The sequence below is a fragment of the Panulirus ornatus genome, chromosome 50 (genome assembly GCF_036320965.1).
Source record: "Panulirus ornatus isolate Po-2019 chromosome 50, ASM3632096v1, whole genome shotgun sequence".
Lineage (NCBI taxonomy): Eukaryota > Metazoa > Arthropoda > Malacostraca > Decapoda > Palinuridae > Panulirus > Panulirus ornatus.
The window spans coordinates 79,056-100,239 of NC_092273.1; the positions used below are offsets into that span (position 1 = coordinate 79,056).

General features: G+C 41.1%; 1 protein-coding gene across 2 annotated transcripts in view; it reads left to right on the forward strand.

Annotated features, from left to right (window-relative positions):
• PolA2 (DNA polymerase alpha subunit B) overlaps window positions 1-21,184 on the forward strand; it is a 77,435-nt gene that overhangs the window by 26,244 nt on the left and 30,007 nt on the right. For both annotated transcript variants that reach the window (XM_071691015.1, XM_071691016.1), the window contains exons 5-6: window positions 6,280-6,511; window positions 10,339-10,533. In XM_071691015.1, coding sequence (XP_071547116.1) covers window positions 6,280-6,511; window positions 10,339-10,533 — 427 coding nt within the window. The remainder of the gene's footprint in view (window positions 1-6,279; window positions 6,512-10,338; window positions 10,534-21,184) is intronic.

Consider the following 21,184-nt stretch of genomic DNA (forward strand, 5'->3'; position numbering starts at 1 on the left):
TGGAAGCAGAAGCGAGTCACAGGGTGGGGGAGGGGGCAAAGGTTCTGGGAGCATTGAAGAATGTGTGGAAGGCGAGAACGTTATCTCGGAGAGCAAAAATGGGTATGTTTGAAGGAATGGTGTTTCCAGCAATGTTATATGGTTGCAAGGCATGGGCAATAGATAGGGTTGTGCGGAGAGTAGATGTGTTGGAAATGACATGTTTGAGGACAATATGTGGTGTAAGAAGGTTTGATCGAGTAAGTAATGAAAGGGTGAGATGTGTGGTAATAAAAAGAGTGTGGTTGAGAGAGCAGAAGAGGATGTGTTAAAATGGTTTGGTCACATGGTGAGAATGAGTGAGGAAAGATTGACAGAGAGGATATATGTGTCAGAGGTAGAGGGAACGAGAAGCAGGAGACCAAATTGGAGGTGGAAGGATGGAGTGAAAAGGATTTTGAGCGATCAGTGCCTGAACATACAGGAGGGTGAAAGACATGCAAGGAATAGAGTGAATTGGAAGGATGTGGTATATGGGGGTGGACGTGCTGTCAAAGGCATATGGAGCTTCTGGAGTAAATCATGGAAAGGCCACATGCTTTCACACTCACCCTCTAGCTGTCATGTGTATTGCACTGAAACCACAGTTCCCTATCCACATTCAGGCCCCACAGAACTTTCCATGGTTTACCCCAGATGCTTCACATGCCCTGGTTCAGTCCATTGACAGCACATCAACCCTGGTATACCACATCATTCCAATTCACTCTATTCCTTGCACTCCTTTCACCCTCCTGCATGTTCAGACCCAGATCGCTCAAAATCCTTTTCACTCCATCCTTCCACCTCCAATTTGGTCTCCTGCTTCTCGTTCCCTCTACCTCTGACACATATATCCCACACCATATGACATTGTTGGAACTACTATTACTTCAAGCACACCCATTTTTGCTCTCCGAGATAATGTTCTCTCCTTCCACACATTCTTCATTGCTCCCAGAACCTTCGCCCCCTCCCTGACCCTGTGACTCACTTTCGCTTCCATGGTTCCATCCGCTGCTAAGTCCACTCCCAGATATCTAAAACACTTCTCTTCCTCCAGTTTTTCACCATTCAAACTTACTTCCCAATTGACTTGTCCCTCAACCCTACTGAACCTAATAACCTTGCTCTTATTTACATTTACTCTCAACTCTCTCCTTTCACACACTTTTCCAAACTCATTTTCCAACCTCTGCAGTTTTTCGCCCGAATCAGCCACCAGAGCTGTATCATCAGCAAACAAGAACTGACTCACTCCCCGGGCCCTTTCATCCACATAAACTGCATACTCACCCCTCTCTCCAAAACTCTTGTATTTATCTCCCTAACAACCCCATCCATAAAGAAATTAAACAACCATGGGGACTTCACACACCTCTTCTGCAAACCGACATTCACTGGGAACCAATCACTCTGATATCTTCCTACTCGTACACAGTCCTTATATCCTTGATAAAAACTTTTCACTGCTTCTAGCTACTTACCTCCCTCACCATATACTCATAGTACCTTCCACAAAGCATCTCTATCAACCCTATCATGTATGCCTTCTCCAGATCCATAAATGCTATTAACAAATCCATCTGTTTTTCTAAGTATTTCTCACATACATTCTTCAAAGCAAACACCTGATCCACACATCCTTCACCACTTCTGAAACCACACTGCTCTTCCCCAATGAGGATTTTCCCTCTTAGGCTCAGTCTTGTGCTCTTAACACTTCCTTGCTAATGCAGGAAATGGCAAAAATGCATGAAAAAATATGTATATATTTATTCCTTTTTTTCTTTTTTTTTTTTTGTACTTGATCGCTGTCCCCCGGGTCAGTGAGTTTGCCCCAGGAAACAAAGAAAGAAAGACCCAGCCACTCATATACACATATATACATACACACCCATACAAGTACATATACATATTAACATATATACATATACATATGTATATGGGGAGGTGATAACAAGTAGTGGTGATGTGAGAAGGAGATGGTGTGAGTATTTTGAAGGTTTGTTGAATGTGTCTGATGATAGAGTGGCAGATATAGGGTGTTTTGGTCGAGGTGGTGTGCAAAGTGAGAGGGTTAGGGAAAATGATTTGGTAAACAGAGAAGAGGTAGTAAAAGCTTTGCGGAAGATGAAAGCCGGCAAGGCAGAAGGTTTGGATGGTATTGCAGTGGAATCTATTAAAAAAGGGGGTGACTGTATTGTTGACTGGTTGGTAAGGTTATTTAATGTATGTATGACTCATGGTGAGGTGCCTGAGGATTGGCGGAATGCGTGCATAGTGCCATTGTACAAAGGCAAAGGGGATAAGAGTGAGTGCTCAAATTACAGAGGTATAAGTTTGTTGAGTATTCCTGGTAAATTATATGGGAGGGTATTGATTGAGAGGGTGAAGGCATGTACAGAGCATCAGATTGGGGAAGAGCAGTGTGGTATCAGAAGTGGTAGAGGATGTGTGGATCAGGTGTTTGCTTTGAAGAATGTATGTGAGAAATACTTAGAAAAGCAAATGGATTTGTATGTAGCATTTATGGATCTGGAGAAGGCATATGATAGAGTTGATAGAGATGCTCTGTGGAAGGTATTAAGAATATATGGTGTGGGAGGCAAGTTGTTAGAAGCAGTGAAAAGTTTTTATCAAGGATGTAAGGCATGTGTACGTGTAGGAAGAGAGGAAAGTGATTGGTTCTCAGTGAATGTAGGTTTGCGGCAGGGGTGTGTGATGTCTCCATGGTTGTTTAATTTGTTTATGGATGGGGTTGTTAGGGAGGTGAATGCAAGAGTTTTGGAAAGAGGGGCAAGTATGAAGTCTGTTGTGGATGAGAGAGCTTGGGAAGTGAGTCAGTTGTTGTTCGCTGATGATACAGCGCTGGTGGCTGATTCATGTGAGAAACTGCAGAAGCTGGTGGCTGAGTTTGGTAAAGTGTGTGAAAGAAGAAAGTTAAGAGTAAATGTGAATAAGAGCAAGGTTATTAGGTACAGTAGGGTTGAGGGTCAAGTCAATTGGGAGGTAAGTTTGAATGGAGAAAAACTGGAGGAAGTAAGGTATTTTAGATATCTGGGAGTGGATCTGGCAGCGGATGGAACCATGGAAGCGGAAGTGGATCATAGGGTGGGGGAGGGGGCGAAAATCCTGGGAGCCTTGAAGAATGTGTGGAAGTCGAGAACATTATCTCGGAAAGCAAAAATGGGTATGTTTGAAGGAATAGTGGTTCCAACAATGTTGTATGGTTGCGAGGCGTGGGCTATGGATAGAGTTGTGCGCAGGAGGGTGGATGTGCTGGAAATGAGATATTTGAGGACAATGTGTGGTGTGAGGTGGTTTGATCGAGTAAGTAACGTAAGGGTAAGAGAGATGTGTGGAAATAAAAAGAGCATGGTTGAGAGAGCAGAAGAGGGTGTTTTGAAATGGTTTGGGCACATGGAGAGAATGAGTGAGGAAAGATTGACCAAGAGGATATATGTGTCGGAGGTGGAGGGAACGAGGAGAAGTGGGAGACCAAATTGGAGGTGGAAAGATGGAGTGAAAAAGATTTTGTGTGATCGGGGCCTGAACATGCAGGAGGGTGAAAGGAGGGCAAGGAATAGAGTGAATTGGATCGATGTGGTATACCGGGGTTGACGTGCTGTCAGTGGATTGAATCAGGGCATGTGAAGCGTCTGGGGTAAACCATGGAAAGCTGTGTAGGTATGTATATTTGCGTGTGTGGACGTGTATGTATATACATGTGTATGGGGGTGGGTTGGGCCATTTCTTTCGTCTGTTTCCTTGCGCTACCTCGCAAATGCAGGAGACAGCGACAAAGCAAAAAAAAAAAAAACATATACATATACATACACAGCCATATACATATGTACACATGTACATATTCATACTTGCTTGCCTTCATCCATTCCTTGCACCACCCCACCCCACAGGAAACAGCATCACCACCCCCTGCGTAAGCAAGGTAGCACCAGAAATACAGACAAGAAAGGCCACATTCATTCACACTCAGTCTCTAGCTGTCATGTGTAATGCACTGAAACCACAACTCTATCCACATCTAGGCCCCACAGACCTTTCCATGCCTTGCAACCATAAAATGCCAATGAGACTACTAAACCATGAGACACCCATCTTTGCCCTCTTTCCAAACATTGCTCATTGGACGTAGGACCTTGGCTCTCTTAACTGCTTGTGGATTACTTAACTTCCATGGTTCCATCTGCTGCCATGACCTCCCAAGTATCTAAAACAGTCCACTTCCCTGAGGTTTTCTCCATTCAAATTTCTCTTTCCCTGGCTAAACTTTACTCTATTTTTTTTTATATACATTCTCATCTTTCTTCTAAAGTCAGAAACCAGCCTCTGCAGTTTATCTCCCTGATCTGCCTCTAGAACCATGTTATTAGCAAACATTAAGTGATTGGCCTCCTCGGTTGTCCAATTCCCAACAGACTGCAGACCTGCTCCTCTCTCCAAGACTCACGCTAATGTCCCTCACTTCCTTCATCCATAAATAGATCACACAGCCATGGGAATATCACACACTCATATCATAATTCATCTGGAACCATTTACCCCGCTCTGTTTCTACTCTCATGTGCTGTACTCTAACTGAAAGTTCCTCGCTGTTTTAGTAGCTTTTCTTCCAAGACAAGTATTTGTAATAACCTCCACAAAGTATCCCTACCAATCCCATCATATGCTTGCTCCAGATTTTTTTAATATGTATGATTAGAGTATTTTTTATTTTATCATACTTTGTCGCTGTCTCCTGCGTTAGTGAGGTAGTGCAAGGAAACAGACGAAAGAAATGGCCCAACCCACGCACATACACATGTATATATATACATGTCCACACACACACACACATATACATCCCTGTACATTTCAACGTATACATATATATACATACACAGACATATACATATATACACATCATAATTCATACTTGCTGCCTTTATTCATTCCTGTCACCACCCTGCCACACATGAAATGACACCCCCCTCCCCCCCATATGCGCGTAAGGTAGCGCTAGGAAAAGACAACAAAGGCCATATTTGTTCACACTCAATCTCTAGCTGTCATTTATAATGCACCGAAACCACAGCTCCCTTTCCACATCCAGACCCCACAAAACTTTCCATGGTTTACCCCAGACGCTTCACATATCCTGATTCAATCCATTAACAGCACGTCAACCCCAGTATACCACATCGTTCCAATTCACTCTATTCCTTACACACCTTTCACCCTCCTGCATGTTCAGGCCCCGATCACTCAAAATCTTTTTCACTCCATCCTTCAACCTCCAGTTTGGTCTCCCACTTCTTGTTCCCTCCACTACTGACACATATATCCTCATTGTCAATCTTCCCTCACTCATTCTTTCCATGTGACCAAACCATTTCAAAACACCCTCTTCTGCTCTCTCAACCACACTCTTTTTATTACCACACATCTCTCTTACCTTTTCATTACTTAATCAAACCACCTCACACCACATATTGTCATCAAACATGTCATTTCCAACACTTCTACCCTCCTCCACACAACTCTATCTATAGCCCATGCCTCGCAACCATATAACATTGTTGGAACCACTGTTTCTTCAAACATACCCATTTTTCCTTCCCAAGATAATGTTCTTGCCTTCCACACATTTTTCAACACTTCCAGAACTTTCGCCCCCTCCCCCACCCTGTAATTCACTTCTGCTTCCATGGTTCCATGTATATTCTGATAATGAGCCTGGAAAAAACCACCATTATTGTACCTTCAAGGAAACATGTAGCCACCATGTTGTCCTCACACACCTTCCCCTTCCATTCAACACTCTGCTAGACCACCATAGATAGTACTTTTTTCGGCATTTTCTTTACTCATAATGAATACATAGATATTATGTTCAGATTACCCCATGCATACTGGTAGGATCATTTCTCATGAATGTTCAGTGAAAGGGTTAAGGCTAGTAATTTTTAATGTTTTATTCTTTATGAAATTTCAGCACTTTCCAAGTAAATTATGTATGATCTGTTAGAGCCTCATATTCTTTAGTTTTCTTTGCATATAATGTTGACATCAAAAATAATACACAGCTTGTGAGGATAAGACAACCAGCACATTTACATATGTGATGTAAGTCTCATGAAGTGGTGCTTACTAAGATAGAATTTCCCATACTCCTGAAGTAGGTTTATCAAATTAAGGCAGAGTTGAGGTGGATATGTGTATTCTTCTTATGTTACATGAACTATTACTTGTAAACAGGACCAGTACAAATTGTGGTGGCCTGTGGACCTTTTACAACAACGGAGAACCTCCTGTATGAGCCCTTGACGGATTTGTTGACTGCTGTGCATGAGAATCCACCACACCTACTGGTCCTTTTGGGTCCCTTCCTTGATGCTACTCATCCATTAGTTACCAGCAGTGAACTCAAGGAAACCCATGAGGCTGTATTTAGTCGCTGTTTACGAATCATTACTTCTTTAGTAGAAAAGTAAGACTAAAGATTATTCATTCTTCTTTGTTTCTTTATTTTCCCTTATGTTTAGAAATTCAATATTTTTTTTGTCTTTTTTTGTACTTCATTGGTGTTTCCATTCCCTATCATGTGCTGCCATGCACTGAAACCACAGCTCCTTATCCACAATCAAGCCCCATAGACCTTTCCATGGTTTCCTTTCACTTCATAATATGCCCTGATTCAGTTCATTGGCAGTGTGTCAATCCCTGTACAATGTATTCTTCCAATTCACTCTATCTTATGCATGCCTTACACACACACACACATACACACACACACACACACATGCACACATGTTCAGGTCCCAGTTACTCAAAATCTTGATCATTCCATCCTCCCATCTCCACTTTGGTCTCTCCCCTTTTCCTTGTCCCCTCTATTTCTGACACATATCCACTTTCAGCCTCTCGTGTCTCATTTTCTCCATATGTCCAAACCATTTCATCACACCCTCTTCAGCTCTCACAACACTATTTTTATTATCACACCCCTCCCATACCCTTTTATTACTTATTTGACCACCACCTCAGATATTTGATTTCAGATTTACACATCTACACTCTTCTACACATCCTCATATATAGCCAATGCCTTGCATCCATGCAACATTGATGGGACTACTATTCTTTAAAACATACCCATTTTTGCCCTCCCAGATAACCTTTCTTTCCAAATAATCTTCAGTGCTACCAAGACCTTTGACCCTCACCAACCCTATGACTGACTTCCACTTCTATTATTCCATTTGCTGCCATGTCCAGTCGTAGGTATCAAAAACAATTCGCTTCTTCTAAATTTTCTCCTTTCTCACTCACACCCCAGCTAGCATGTCCCTTTACCTTGCTGAACCTAATAAACGTGCTTTTATTTGCATTTACTTTCAGCTTCCTCCTCCTTCCAAACTCAGTCACCTACCTCTGCAATTTCTAACTCAGATCTCCCACAAGAAGTGTGACTTCAGCAAACAACATCTGGCACTTCTAAGGCCCTGTCATTCCCTACAGAGTGCATACTCTCCCCTCTCTCCAAGACTTGCATTTACCTTCATCACCACCCAATTCTTGAACAAATTAAGTAACCGTGGTGACATCACTCAGACCAACCTTCACTTGGAGCCACTTGCTATCCTCTCTTCCTACTCATACACACACCTTACACGTATAAAAACTTCTCGTTGCATTTAGAAGCTTTTATTCCACACCATATATTCTTAAAACCTTCCACAAGGCAACCCTATCATATGCTTTCTCCAGATCCATAAATGCCACATAGAAATCCTTCTATTTCTTTAAGTATGTCTCTTATTTCTGACCCCTAATTCATATTGCAAGTAGAAAATCGTGTGAGCGAAACAGCCAACCATCTTTTAAGCAAAGAAATCTCCTGTAAAAAAAAGTGCCATGTTATAAGCTAATGAATTTGACTTAACTTACAGTAAGAATATTGTATACACACATTTGGGTCACCATAGCAGAGTGGTTGTGTTCTATGTTGTCACTTCAGTACTCCTAGAGACAGTACTAAAATTCCGTTTTTGGGCAGGAGAGGCAGTGTGTTATCTGTTCTGATGCTCTGAAGCATGAGTCGTTGTCTCATCAAAGACCCTCAGATTTGCTAAGTTGAGCCATACTGGTTTGAAGAGTACCATCTCATGAAGAATGTCAAGTATGTAACTGATATATAAGCTTTTAGTATTCCTATCACTTACAGGGTTAAAATATGGCCTGTATTTGCAATCGAAGACAACCCATTTCCCAAATCATGTTTCATTGATAAGAGAGGGGAAAGTTATTCAACAAATTTACATAAAAGCTGGAGATATACCTTTGGCAATAAACGGAAGGATATAAGTAAAATGGCAGACCCTGATAAGTTTTATCCGAGAACAATGAAAGAGGCAAAAAATGAAATGATTAAGCCCTAAGCCCTTTTCAATTAGTCGCTTGCAATGGGAAAAGTTCCAGATGAACAGAAAGTGCATTGTAACACTGATATTCAACAAAGGTAATAAGCCACTGCCCAGAAATTATCATTAGTTTAACACCTGTATTTGGAGAGCTTATGGAAACCATCTTTAAAGATAGAATTGTAACCCATTTGGAGGGGTCACCACTCAGTAAACAGTTTTTAGTGTGGTTTTCAATGAATCACTCAAATCGTGACAAATGTGCTTTTATGGTATAATCATATAGAATGAAAGTAAAGCAGTTGATGTTATCTACCTAGATTTTCAAAGAGCTTTTGATAAGATTCCGCATCAAAGGTTACTAGCTAAAATTAAGTCGTATGGCATTGATGGGGTTGAACTTTAGTGGATAAAAAATTGGTTGACTGGCCATAAACAAACAGATGTGATTGATGGTCACATCTCAGAATGGTTAGATGTACCAAGTGGAATGCTACAAGGATATATGTTAATGATATGGGATGCATTGGAGGATATCAAAATTTTTTGATGATTCAAAGCTGAAAAATAAATCTACAAATGAACATGAACATCTGCAGCTCCAAACTGACATAGACAGACATGGATTGGGCTCATGGGTGGCATATGAATTTTAAAATCAATAAGTGCAAAGTGTTACATATCAGTTGTAAAAACTAAAAGGCAAGCTACAGTACAAGTTCTGTTGAACTGCAAAAGGTAAACAAAGAAAAACATTTGCTTGTAATAATCTCTAATGACTTACAACCAAGTAAGTAAAGCACAGAAGCTGTGAAAAGAGTGAGCAAAATTCTTAGCTCCACGGGTAGGGCCTTCAAATTTTACGTCCAGGGAAATCATCCTTACTCTTTACAGTTCATTGATTAACCCACATCTTGGATGTTGTGTTCAGTTTTGGTAACCCAACCTAAAAAGAGACAGAGTGGAAAGGGTACAGTGTTGAGCTACCAAGATGATTCCTGGACTGAAAAAAAATTCTACAAGAGCATATTAAATGACTTCAATCTATTTTAGCTTAGAAAAGAGGGGTTTAAGAGGTGATCTGGCTTTGTCTTGATCTATCAAGTTACTTAAAACTTGATTCATACGATTACATTCATACTAATGGACACAGACTCGTGGGCAAACGTTTTTACCTTTTGTGAGATGAAGTACTTTTTATCAACAGGGTTTGTTACATGTGGAATGATTTGCCAGTTAGAGTTGTTGAAAGCAGTATTATAGATATGTTTAAGAACAAGCATGGTGAATACTTTGCTTCAAGTCCATAATTCACATTATTTATGCCTTCTTAGCCAAAATTATGTGTTTGCCTCCAAACTTTTACAACACTAATCTTTAAGATTTTATTATCCTCCACTATCACAAACAGCCTCAAAAAGACCCAATGGATTGTTGCTGTTTGAATTCCTCTATATTTCTTTGTATTTTTTTCAGAAGGATGTGTAACCTTTGTTACTTATGTAAACTGAGGTTAGGTGTAGTCTCTGTAACAAAAATAAATGTTTGTGCATTTATATCCCCCCCCCCCTATAATGAGAAAGATGTGTTAGGTCAATTGTACTGAATGGCATCCAGCTTAGGATTAGAGTACCAGCTTAAAAGGATTTACTTTTCTCAGAGATGTCAAAGTAATACCATGCCATTGAACTTTGATGTGTAATATTTTCCATTATGTGAAATAGACCTATCATTTTATTAACATTGCAACAGGTTTGTAAGTTATTGGTAGAAATCTGAAGTCAGTATGAATATTGTTCATGAACAGTTTAGTTAAAAAACAACAGTATCACTAATCTCACAGGTAATTCATATATTTCAACTGTTCAAAAGTTAATGGAAACTTCTTTTGCAGCTTATTGACACAGGTAATACTTGTGCCATCCAGTCGTGATGTTTGTTCCCCCATGATGTATCCAACTCCACCTTATTCTGTGAATGGAAATGTTACATGTGCGAGTGATCCTGCCCTTTTGGACATTGAAGGTGTCGTTGTGGCTCTGACTGCCACTGACATACTCTTCCACCTTGGCAAGGAAGAGATATCTTAGTAAGTTTTCACTGTTAGTATCATTACTTGCATGATATGTATATAGATTATTATGTTTTATGATATTCTAAAAAATTCACCTCCAAGTATTAATTTGTATGCTATACTTGCTTATCTGTGTAAATGATTCATTATATATCAAATAATCCCAGGACCCTTTTATGGGGTTCCTACAGCCTCCAAGCTGTGCTACAATTAGTAGCACAAGCTGTGCTCCTTTTTGTTATTTGTGATACATAAGTTTGTTGAGTATTCCTGGGAAATTGTATGGGAGGGTATTGATTGAGAAGGTGAAGGCATGTCTAGAGTACCAGACTCAGGAGGAGCTTTGTGGTTTCAGAATTGGTAGAGGATATGTGGATCAGGTGTTTGCTTTGAAGAATGTGTGTGAGAAATACTTAGAAAAACAGATGTATTTGTATGTAGCATTTATGGATCTGGAGAAGGTATATGATATGGTTGATAGATATGCTTTGTGGAAGGTCTTAAGAGTATATGGTGTGGGAGGTAAGCTGCTTGAAGCAGTTAAAAGTTTTTACTGAGGATGTAAGGCATGTGTATGAGTGGGAAAAGAGGAGAGAGTTTGGGTCCCAGTGAAGGTCGGTCTGCGGCAGGGCTGTGTGATATCCCCATGGTTGTTTAATTTGTTTATGGATGGGATGGTTAGGGAGGTAAGTGCAAGAGTTTTGGAGAGAGGGGCGACTATGCAGTCCGTTGTGGATGAGAGGGCCTGGGAAGTGAGTTGGTTGTTGTTCACCGATGATACAGCTCTGGTGGCTGATTTGGGTGAGAAACTACAGAAGTTGGTGACTGAGTTTATAGAAGTGTGTGAAAGGAGAAAGTTGAGAGTAAATGTGAATAAGAGCAAGGTTATTAGGTTCAGTAGGGTTGAGGGGCAAGTAAATTGGGATGTCAGGTGGGCAGTGCTCATCCTGCTTGAAGGCTGTGTGGATGTAACCAAGATGAGAATAAAGGAGTTATAGGTAATATGTTTGAAGAAAGAAACCTGGGTGCCCTCCCCTCCAGTTTTACTTTTCCAAAAGAAGGAACAGAGATAGGGGCCAAGTGAGGGGGTTTTCTCTCTAAGGCTTAGTCATCTATTCTTGAATGCTACCTCGCTAATGCAGGAAATGGTAAGTATGTTCAAAAAAGTTATCATTAATATTAATGTTGTTTGAAAAGCAAAAATGGGTGTTTGAAGGAATAGTGGTTCCAACAATGTTATATGGTTGTGAGGAGTGGGCTATAGATAGAGTTGTGTGGAGGAGGATGGATGTGCTGGATATGAGATGTTTGAGGACAATATGTGGTGTGAGGTGGTTTGATCAAGTAAGTAATGAAAGGGTAAGAGAGATATGTGGTAATAAAAAGTGTGTGGTTGAGAGAGCAGAAGAGGGTGTTTTGAAATGGTTTGGTCACATGGAGAGAATGAGTGAGGAAAGATTAACCAAGAGGATATATGTGTCAGAGGTGGAGGGAACGAGGAGAAGTGGGAGACCAAATTGGAGGTGGAAAGATGGAGTGAAAAAGATTTTGAGTGATCGGAGCCTGAACATGCAGGAGGGTAAAAGGCGTGCAAGGAATAGAGTGCATTGGAACGATGTGGATTGAACCAAGGCATGTGAAGCGTCTGGGGTAAACCATCGGAAGTTTTGTGGGGCCTGGATGTGGAAAGGGAGCTGTGATTTCGGTGCATTATACATGACATCTAGAGACTGAGTGTGAAAGAATGTGGCCTTTGTTGTCCTTTCTTAGTACTACCTCGCGCACATGCAGGGAGAGGGGGTTGTCATCTCATGTGTGGTGGGGGGGCGACAGGAATGAATAAGGGCAGACAGTATGAATTATGTACATGTGTATATATGCATATGTCTGTGTGTGTGTATATATATATATATATATATATATATATATATATATATATATATATATATCTTTCTTTCTTTCATACTATTCGCCATCTCCCGCGTTAGCAAGGTAGCGTTAAGAACAGAGGACTGGGCCTCTGAGGGAATATCCTCACCTGGCCTCGTTCTCTGTTCCTTCTTTTGGAAAATCAAAAAAAAAAACGAGAGGGGAGGATTTCCAGCCCCCCGCTCCCTCCCCTTTTAGTCGCCTTCTACGACACGCAGGGAATACGTGGGAAGTATTCTTTCTCCCCTATCCCCAGGGATAATATATATATATATATATATATATATATATATATATATATATGCTTCTGGCATGAGAAGAGTGGGAGGTGGGTTGATTAGAAAGGGTAGTGAGTGGTGGGATGAAGAAGTAAGATTATTAGTGAAAGAGAAGAGAGAGGCATTTGGACGATTTTTGCAGGGAAAAAATGCAATTGAGTGGGAGATGTATAAAAGAAAGAGACAGGAAGTCAAGAGAAAGGTGCAAGAGGTGAAAAAGAGGGCAAATGAGAGTTGGGTGAGAGAGTATCATTAAATTTTAGGGAGAATAAAAAGATGTTCTGGAAGGAGGTAAATAAAGTGCGTAAGACAAGGGAGCAAATGGGAACTTCAGTGAAGGGCGCAAATGGGGAGGTGATAACAAGTAGTGGTGATGTGAGAAGGAGATGGAGTGAGTATTTTGAAGGTTTGTTGAATGTGTTTGATGATAGAGTGGCAGATATAGGGTGTTTTGGTTGAGGTGGTGTGCAAAGTGAGAGGGTTAGGGAAAATGATTTGGTAAACAGAGAAGAGGTAGTAAAAGCTTTGCGGAAGTTGAAAGCCGGCAAGGCAGCAGGCTTGGATGGTATTGCAGTGGAATTTATTAAAAAAGGGGGTGACTGTATTATTGAGTGGTTAGTAAGGTTATTTAATGTATGTATGACTCATGGTGAGGTGCCTGAGGATTGGCGGAATGCGTGCATAGTGCCATTGTACAAAGGCAAAGGGGATAAGAGTGAGTGCTCAAATTACAGAGGTATAAGTTTGTTGAGTATTCCTGGTAAATTATATGGGAAGGTATTGATTGAGAGGGTGAAGGCATGTGCAGAGCATCAGATTGGGGAAGAGCAGTGTGGTTTCAGAAGTGGTAGAGGATGTGTGGATCAGGTGTTTGCTTTGAAGAATGTATGTGAGAAATACTTAGAAAAGCAAATGGATTTGTATGTAGCATTTATGGATCTGGAGAAGGCATATGATAGAGTTGATAGAGATGCTCTGTGGAAGGTATTAAGAATATATGGTGTGGGAGGCAAGTTGTTAGAAGCAGTGAAAAGTTTTTATTGAGGATGTAACGCATGTGTACGTGTAGGAAGAGAGGAAAGTGATTGGTTCTCAGTGAATGTAGGTTTGCGGCAGGGGTGTGTGATGTCTCCATGGTTGATTAATTTGTTTATGGATAGGGTTGTTAGGGAGGTAAATGCAAGAGTTTTGGAAAGAGGGGCAAGTATGAAGTCTGTTGTGGATGAGAGAGCTTGGGAAGTGAGTCAGTTGTTGTTTGCTGATGATACAGCACTGGTGGCTGATTCATGTGAGAAACTGCAGAAGCTGGTAACTGAGTTTGGTAAAGTGTGAGAAAGAAGAAAGTTAAGAGTAAATGTGAATAAGAGCAAGGTAATTAGGTACAGTAGGGTTGAGGGTCAAGTCAATTGGGAGGTAAGTTTGAATGGAGAAAAACTGGAGGAAGTAAAGTGTTTTAGATATCTGGAAGTGGATCTGGCAGCGGATGGAACCATGGAAGCGGAAGTAAATCATAGGGTGGGGGAGGGGGCGAAAATCCTGGGAGCCTTGAAGAATGTGTGGAAGTCGAGAACATTATCTCGGAAAGCAAAAATGGGTATGTTTGAAGGAATAGTGGTTCCAACAATGTTGTATGGTTGCGAGGCGTGGGCTATGGATAGAGTTGTGCGCAGGAGGATGGATGTGCTGGAAATGAGATGTTTGAGGACAATGTGTGGTGTGAGGTGGTTTGATCGAGTAAGTAACGTAAGGGTAAGAGAGATGTGTGGAAATAAAAAGAGCGTGGTTGAGAGAGCAGCAGAGGGTGTTTTGAAATGGTTTGGGCACATGGAGAGAATGAGTGAGGAAAGATTGACCAAGAGGATATATGTGTCGGAGGTGGAGGGAACGAGGAGAAGTGGGAGACCAAATTGGAGGTGGAAAGATGGAGTGAAAAAGATTTTGTGTGATCGGGGCCTGAACATGCAGGAGGGTGACAGGAGGGCAAGGAATAGAGTGAATTGGATCGATGTGGTATACCGGGGTTGAGGTGCTGTCAGCGGATTGAATCAGGGCATGTGAAGCGTCTGGGGTAAACCATGGAAAGCTGTGTAGGTATGTATATTTGCGTGTGTGGACGTATGTATATACGTGTGTATGGGGGTGGGTTGGGCCATTTCTTTCGTCTGTTTCCTTGCGCTACCTCGCAAACGCGGGAGACAGCGAAAAAAAAAATATACGTTGAGATGTATGGGTATGTATATGTGCTGTGTGTGGACGTGTATGTATATACATGTGTATGTGGGTGGGTTGGGCCATTCTTTCGTCTGTTTCCTTGCGCTACCTCACTCACGCGGGAGACAGCGACAAAGTATAATATGTAAATAAATATATTATCTATTTATTTATTGTGCTTCACATGCCCTGGTTCAATCCATTGACAGCACGTCGACCCCGGTATACCACATCGTTCCAATTCACTCTGTTCCTTGCACGCCTTTCAACCTCCTGCATGTTCAGGATCTGATCACTCAAAATCTTTTTCACTCCATCTTTCCACCTCCAATTTGGTCTCCCACTTCTTCTCGTTCCCTCCACCTCTGACACATATATCCTCTTTGTCAATCTTTCCTCTCTCATTCTCTCCATGTGACCAAACCATTTCAAAACACCCTCCTCTGCTCTCTCAACCACACTCTTTTTATTACCACACATCTCTCTTACCCTTTCATTACTTACTCGATCAAACCACCTCACACCACATACTGTCCTCAAACATCTCATTTCCACCACATCCACCCTTCTCCGCACAACTCTGTCTATAGCCCACGCCTCGCAACCATCTAACATTGTTGAAACCACTATTCCTTCAAACATACCCATATTTGCTTTACAAGATAACATTCTCGACTTCCACACATTTTTCAGCGCTCCCAGAACTTTCGCCCCCTCCCCCACCCTATGATTCACTTCCGCTTCCATGGTTCCATCCACTGCCAAATCCACTCCCAGATATCTAAAACACTTCACTTCCTCCAGTTTTTCTCCATTCAAACTTACCTCCCAATTGACTTGTCCCTCAACCCTACTGTACCTAATAACCTTGCTCTTATTTACATTTACTTTCAGCTTTCTTCTTTCACACACTTTACCAAACTCAGTCACCAACTTCTGCAGTTTCTCACATGAATCAGCCACCAGCGCTGTATCATCAGCGAACAACAACTGACTCACTTCCCAAGCTCTCTCATCCCCAACAGACTTCATACTTGCCCCTCTTTCCAAAACTTGCATTCACCTCCCTAACAACCCCATCCATAAACAAATTAAACAACCATTGAGAAATCACGCACCCCTGCCACAAACCAACATTCGCTGAGAACCAATCACTTTCCTCTCTTCCTACACATACACATGCCTTACATCCTTGATAAAAACTTTTCACTGCTTCTAGCAACTTACCTCCCACACCATATATTCTTAATACCTTCCACAGAGCATCTCTATCAACTCTTATCATATGCCTTCTCCAGATCCATAAATACTCCATACAAATCCATTTGCTTTTCTAAGTATTTCTCACATACATTCTTCAAAGCAAACACCTCATCCACACATCCTCTACCACTTCTGAAACCACACTGCTCTTCCCCAGTCTGATGCTCTGTACATGCCTTCACCCTCTCAATCAATACCCAACCATATAATTTCCCAGGAATACTCAACAAACTTATACCTCTGTAATTTGAGCACTCACTCTTATCCCCTTTGCCTTTGAACAATGGCACTATGCAAGCATTCCGCCAGTCCTCAGGCACCTCACCATGAATCATACATACATTAAATTACCTTACCAACCAGTCAACAATACAGTCACCCCCTTTTTTAATAAATTCCAGTGCAGTACCATCCAAACCCGCTGCCTTGCCGGCTTTCATCTTCCGCAAAGCTTTTACTACCTCTTCTCTGTTTACCAAATCATTCTCCCTAACCCTCTCACTTTGCACATCACTTCGACCAAAACACCCTATATCTGCGACTCTATCATCAAACACTTTCAACAAATCTTCAAAATACTCACTTCATCTCCTTCTCATATCACCACTACTTGTTATCACCTCCCCATTATCCCCCTTCACTGATGTTCCCATTTGTTCCCTTGTCTTACACACTTTATTTACCTCCTTCCAAAACATCTTTTTATTCTGCCTAAAACTTAATGATACTCTCTCACCCCAACTCTCATTTGCCCTCTTTTTTGCCTTTTGCACCTTTCTCTTGACCTCCTGCCTCTTTCTTTTATACATCTCCCAGTCATTTGCATTATTTCCCTGCAAAAATCGTCCAAATGCCTCTCTCTTTTCTTTCACTAATAATCTTACTTCTTCATCCCACCACTCTTTACCCTTTCTAATCTGCCCACCTCCCATGCTTCTCATGCCACAAGCATCTTTTGCACAAGCCATCACTGCTTCCCTAAATACATCCCATTCCTCCCCCACTTGCTTTATATCTTTCGCTCTCACCTTTTTCCATTCTGTACTCAGTCTCTCCTGGTACTTCCTCACACAAGTCTCCTTCCCAAGCTCACTTACTCTCACCAATCTCTTCACCCCAACATTCTCTCTTCTTTTCTGAAAACCTCTACGAAATCTTCACCTTCGCCTCCACGAGATAATGATCAGACATCCCTCCAGTTTCATATGTATCATTATTATTATTATTATTATTATTATTATTAGTAGTAGTAGTAGTAGTAGTAGTAGTAGTAGTAGTAGTTCATACCTTGTTCATACTACTTGCCATTTCCCGCGTTAGCAAGGTAGCGTTAAGAAGAGAGAACTGAACCTTTGAGGGAATATCCTCACTTGGCCCCCTTCTCTGTTCCTTATTTTGGAAAATTAAAAAAGAGAGGGGAGGATTTCCAGCCCCCTGCTCCCTTCCCTTTTAGTCGCCTTCTACGACACGCAGGGAATACGTGAGAAGTATTCTTTCTCTCCTAATATTATCAATAACGATAACTTCTGTCATTACTTGAAAGAAAAAGATAATCCCTATAATTCAATAATCATCCTTCACGTACAATAATCTCTTATCATCTGCACAACGAGAATCACTTTGCTATCAATCAGTCGAACAGGAAAGTGTCTACACTTCCAGTATCTTTATCATCTCTTGACGCCCAGGACACCGCCGTTTGTGGAGTGTGTGTGTCACTGGAGGAAGCTGGTGGTTGTAGTATTAGTATTATTATTATTTATCATGATATAACCCATGGACCATAAGGCTCCTGTAGCTTACGAGCAACATCATAATCAGAAGCTGGAAGGTGAACCCTCATGGAACTAGAAGTTCCTTAACAAGATTGTACTCCCTTTCATAAACCAATGATGATACTGCCTTGTTGAAGGTGACTTTCACTTGCAGTGTAACAACAAGCAAGCTGAGACTGGTAACACTGAGACTTAGTTATTTCTTGCTTCAGGAGTTCCTGCTGTCTGTGTAAGACTCCTGGAGCTCAGGAAGGTAGCCTTGGCCACTGATCAGGACCATAGGTCATAAAGTCTAGTGATGTGTGTCCATGGAGAGAATATAGAGCAATTAAGTAGCAATTGTTAGGTGTATTCGTTGTGGTAGTTGTACTGTGGGTATCATTTGTTTAATGATATGTTGAAATAATGTTTGTTTGTTGTAGGGATGGCTGATGTACAGAGTGTAGATGAGAAAGTGTGACTTGTGTTTGTTTGGGAAGTGTGGCATTGAGTTGAGAGGATGGTTGTTTAGTGCTTGATGGATTATTTTAGTGTGCATGTTTTGTTTGTGTTACATTTGTTAGGGGTGGAGAATGTGCAGTAGGGTAGCTTTTGAAGGTGTTGAATGTATTTGATGAACGGTAGTTCAGTCAGGGAGGTATGCAGAGTGGGAGAGTGGTTTATCGAAGAGAAAAAGAGGTGATGAAAGCCTTGTTTAAAATGAAATGTGGCAAGGCAGCTGGAGTGAATGGTATCGCTGTTAAATTTCTAATGAGAGGTGGTGTCTGTGTTGACTAGTTAGTGAAGATTTTCAACATATGTATGGAGCATGATTAGGATTGGCTAATTGGATGTATGATGCCATTGTATAAAGGCAAAAGGAACAAAGGCAAGTGTTTGAACTACAGTGGTATAAGTTTGTTGAGTGTATCTACTAAGTTGAATGGGAAAGTGTTGATCATGAGGGTGAAGGCATGTACAGAACATCAGACTAGGGAGAAACAGTGTGGATTCAGGATGATAAAAGATGTGTGGATCAAGTGTTTGCTGTTTAGAATGCTTGTGAGAAACTGAGAAAAAGAACTAATTGTATTTGGCATTTATTGGCTGTGGATATGGAGAAAGTGTATGACAAGGTTGATAGGGATCTCTTGTGGAAGTCGTACAGATATATAGTGTGAGAAAAGATACCAGAAACTGGATTTTCATCAAGAGTTTAAGTCATGTTCTTCTCTTACTTTCCTTGGGAAAATAACTGTCTCCTATGTGATACTTCTTTCTCCACCAAACACACAGCAAAGGATACTGTTAAAGGAGTGAAAGGACTTATCCCCTCTTCCTCCAAGGTAACCCCTTCTTCCAGTCCATGGTTCAACTGTCCTATTCTGAGGCCGTTCAAGGGATCAAGCATATTGAGACTGGAAAATCTCTCTTTTCTCCAACTTCCATTCAACCTGTAGTTATTACAAATAATTCCTTTGTTCAATGGAAGTGTGATAACCTTTCCTTGTCATTCACTGATAGGTCTTTCTGGCCTGTAGGTAAAGGCATCACTAATAACTTCTATCACTCTACCTTTCCTTCTCTTTTCTGTTCTGACATTACTATCACTGTCTCTCCCATTAACAAAGCATCTCTTTTTGATTCCCATTTCTTCTATAACTCTATCTTGCATAGCCATAGCATTCCTTCACCTCCTGATTCTCCTTTTACTAATCCTATGCCCCTCCTCATAGTATCTTTTCAAACTGTCCAAAAAGCAAGGCTTATGGTCTTGATGGCATCCATCCCCATGTACTGAAAGAGTGTACCTCTACACTTGCTCTTGTGCCTGCTTGTCTGTTCTGCTTCTGTTTCAAAACTAGAACTTTCCCTTGTTCTTGGAAGCATGTGTTGGTACATCCCATCCATAAGAAGTGTGACCGTTCTAACACCTCTAGCTATCATCCTGTTGCTTTGACATCTACAATTTCCAAAGGTTTTGATTCCCTCTTCAACTACAATAACTTCAAACTTATTGAATCTCATTCTTTTCCCTGATCACCAGGATGTTTTCCATAAGGCAGGATCAACTGGTGATGTTCTTTTCTAACTTGATAATGTTTGGTCGTCATTCCTGAAAGATTTTGGGGAATCCTGTGTGGTTGCCTTTCATATATCCAAAGCTTTTAACAAGGTGTGGCATAGAGGTCTCATTTGTAAGCTTCCCTCTTTTGGCTTCTTTCCTCACTTTGCTCCCTCATATTTAACTTTCTCTCTTGCCAATATATTTCTATTGTTGTTGATAGATCAGCCTCTTCCTTTTTCTCCATTAACAGTGGTGTCCCTCAAGGTTCTGCCTTGTCTCCTACTCTCCTACCCTATTTCTCCTTTCTATAAGTGATTTCCTTTCCCCCAAAAATAGCCATGTACACTCATACATTGACACCTCACCACTGCACTCCTCCACATCCTCCAATTTTGTTCTTTCTTCTCTCACTTGATCTGTAGCTTATCTCGACTTAACTTCCTCCGTAAACTCAGACTTGGATAGGATGTCTGAGTGTGGTAGACAGAATCTGATTAAATATAATGCCTCCAAGACCAGTTTCTGCACATCTCTATCAGTAATTCCTTACAACTATCCCCTCTCCTTTGATGGTTATGTAATTCCACCTCTTGACTTAGTGAACATACTTAGTATTACTGTAACATCCACTTTGTCTTGGAAACCCTGCATTATGGAAACATCTAAATCTTCCTCCAAGAAACTAGGAGTCCTGTTTAGATTTTGAAATTTATTTTCTTCCAAAGAGTTGCTCCATTTATGTAAAGAATTAATCTGTCCATGTATGAAATATTGCTCTCATGTCTGAGATAGTTCTGGGTCTGTATCCTTAATGCACAGAGTTGAGTCAAAAGTTGTCCAACTTGTAAACTCTCCCTGGCTAACTTCAAAGCTTGACCCACTTGCCCTCCAATGCAGTGTTAGTTCACTGTCCGTCTTCTATAGGTATTACTTTGGTTTATGATCCTGAGAGCTGGCTGTTGATGGTACCCCCACAAGCTAGACCATGCATCACTCAGCAAGCTGCCGTGCCACATGAATACTTTGTGGCTCTTGGCATCTCAAGGGTTGACAGTTTTGATAACTATTTCTTTCCTTACACCTCAAAGCTTTGCAATTCTGTACCCTCCCATGTCTTTCCTAATAACTATAATGTGGCACATTTTAAAAGACCAGTTTTTCAC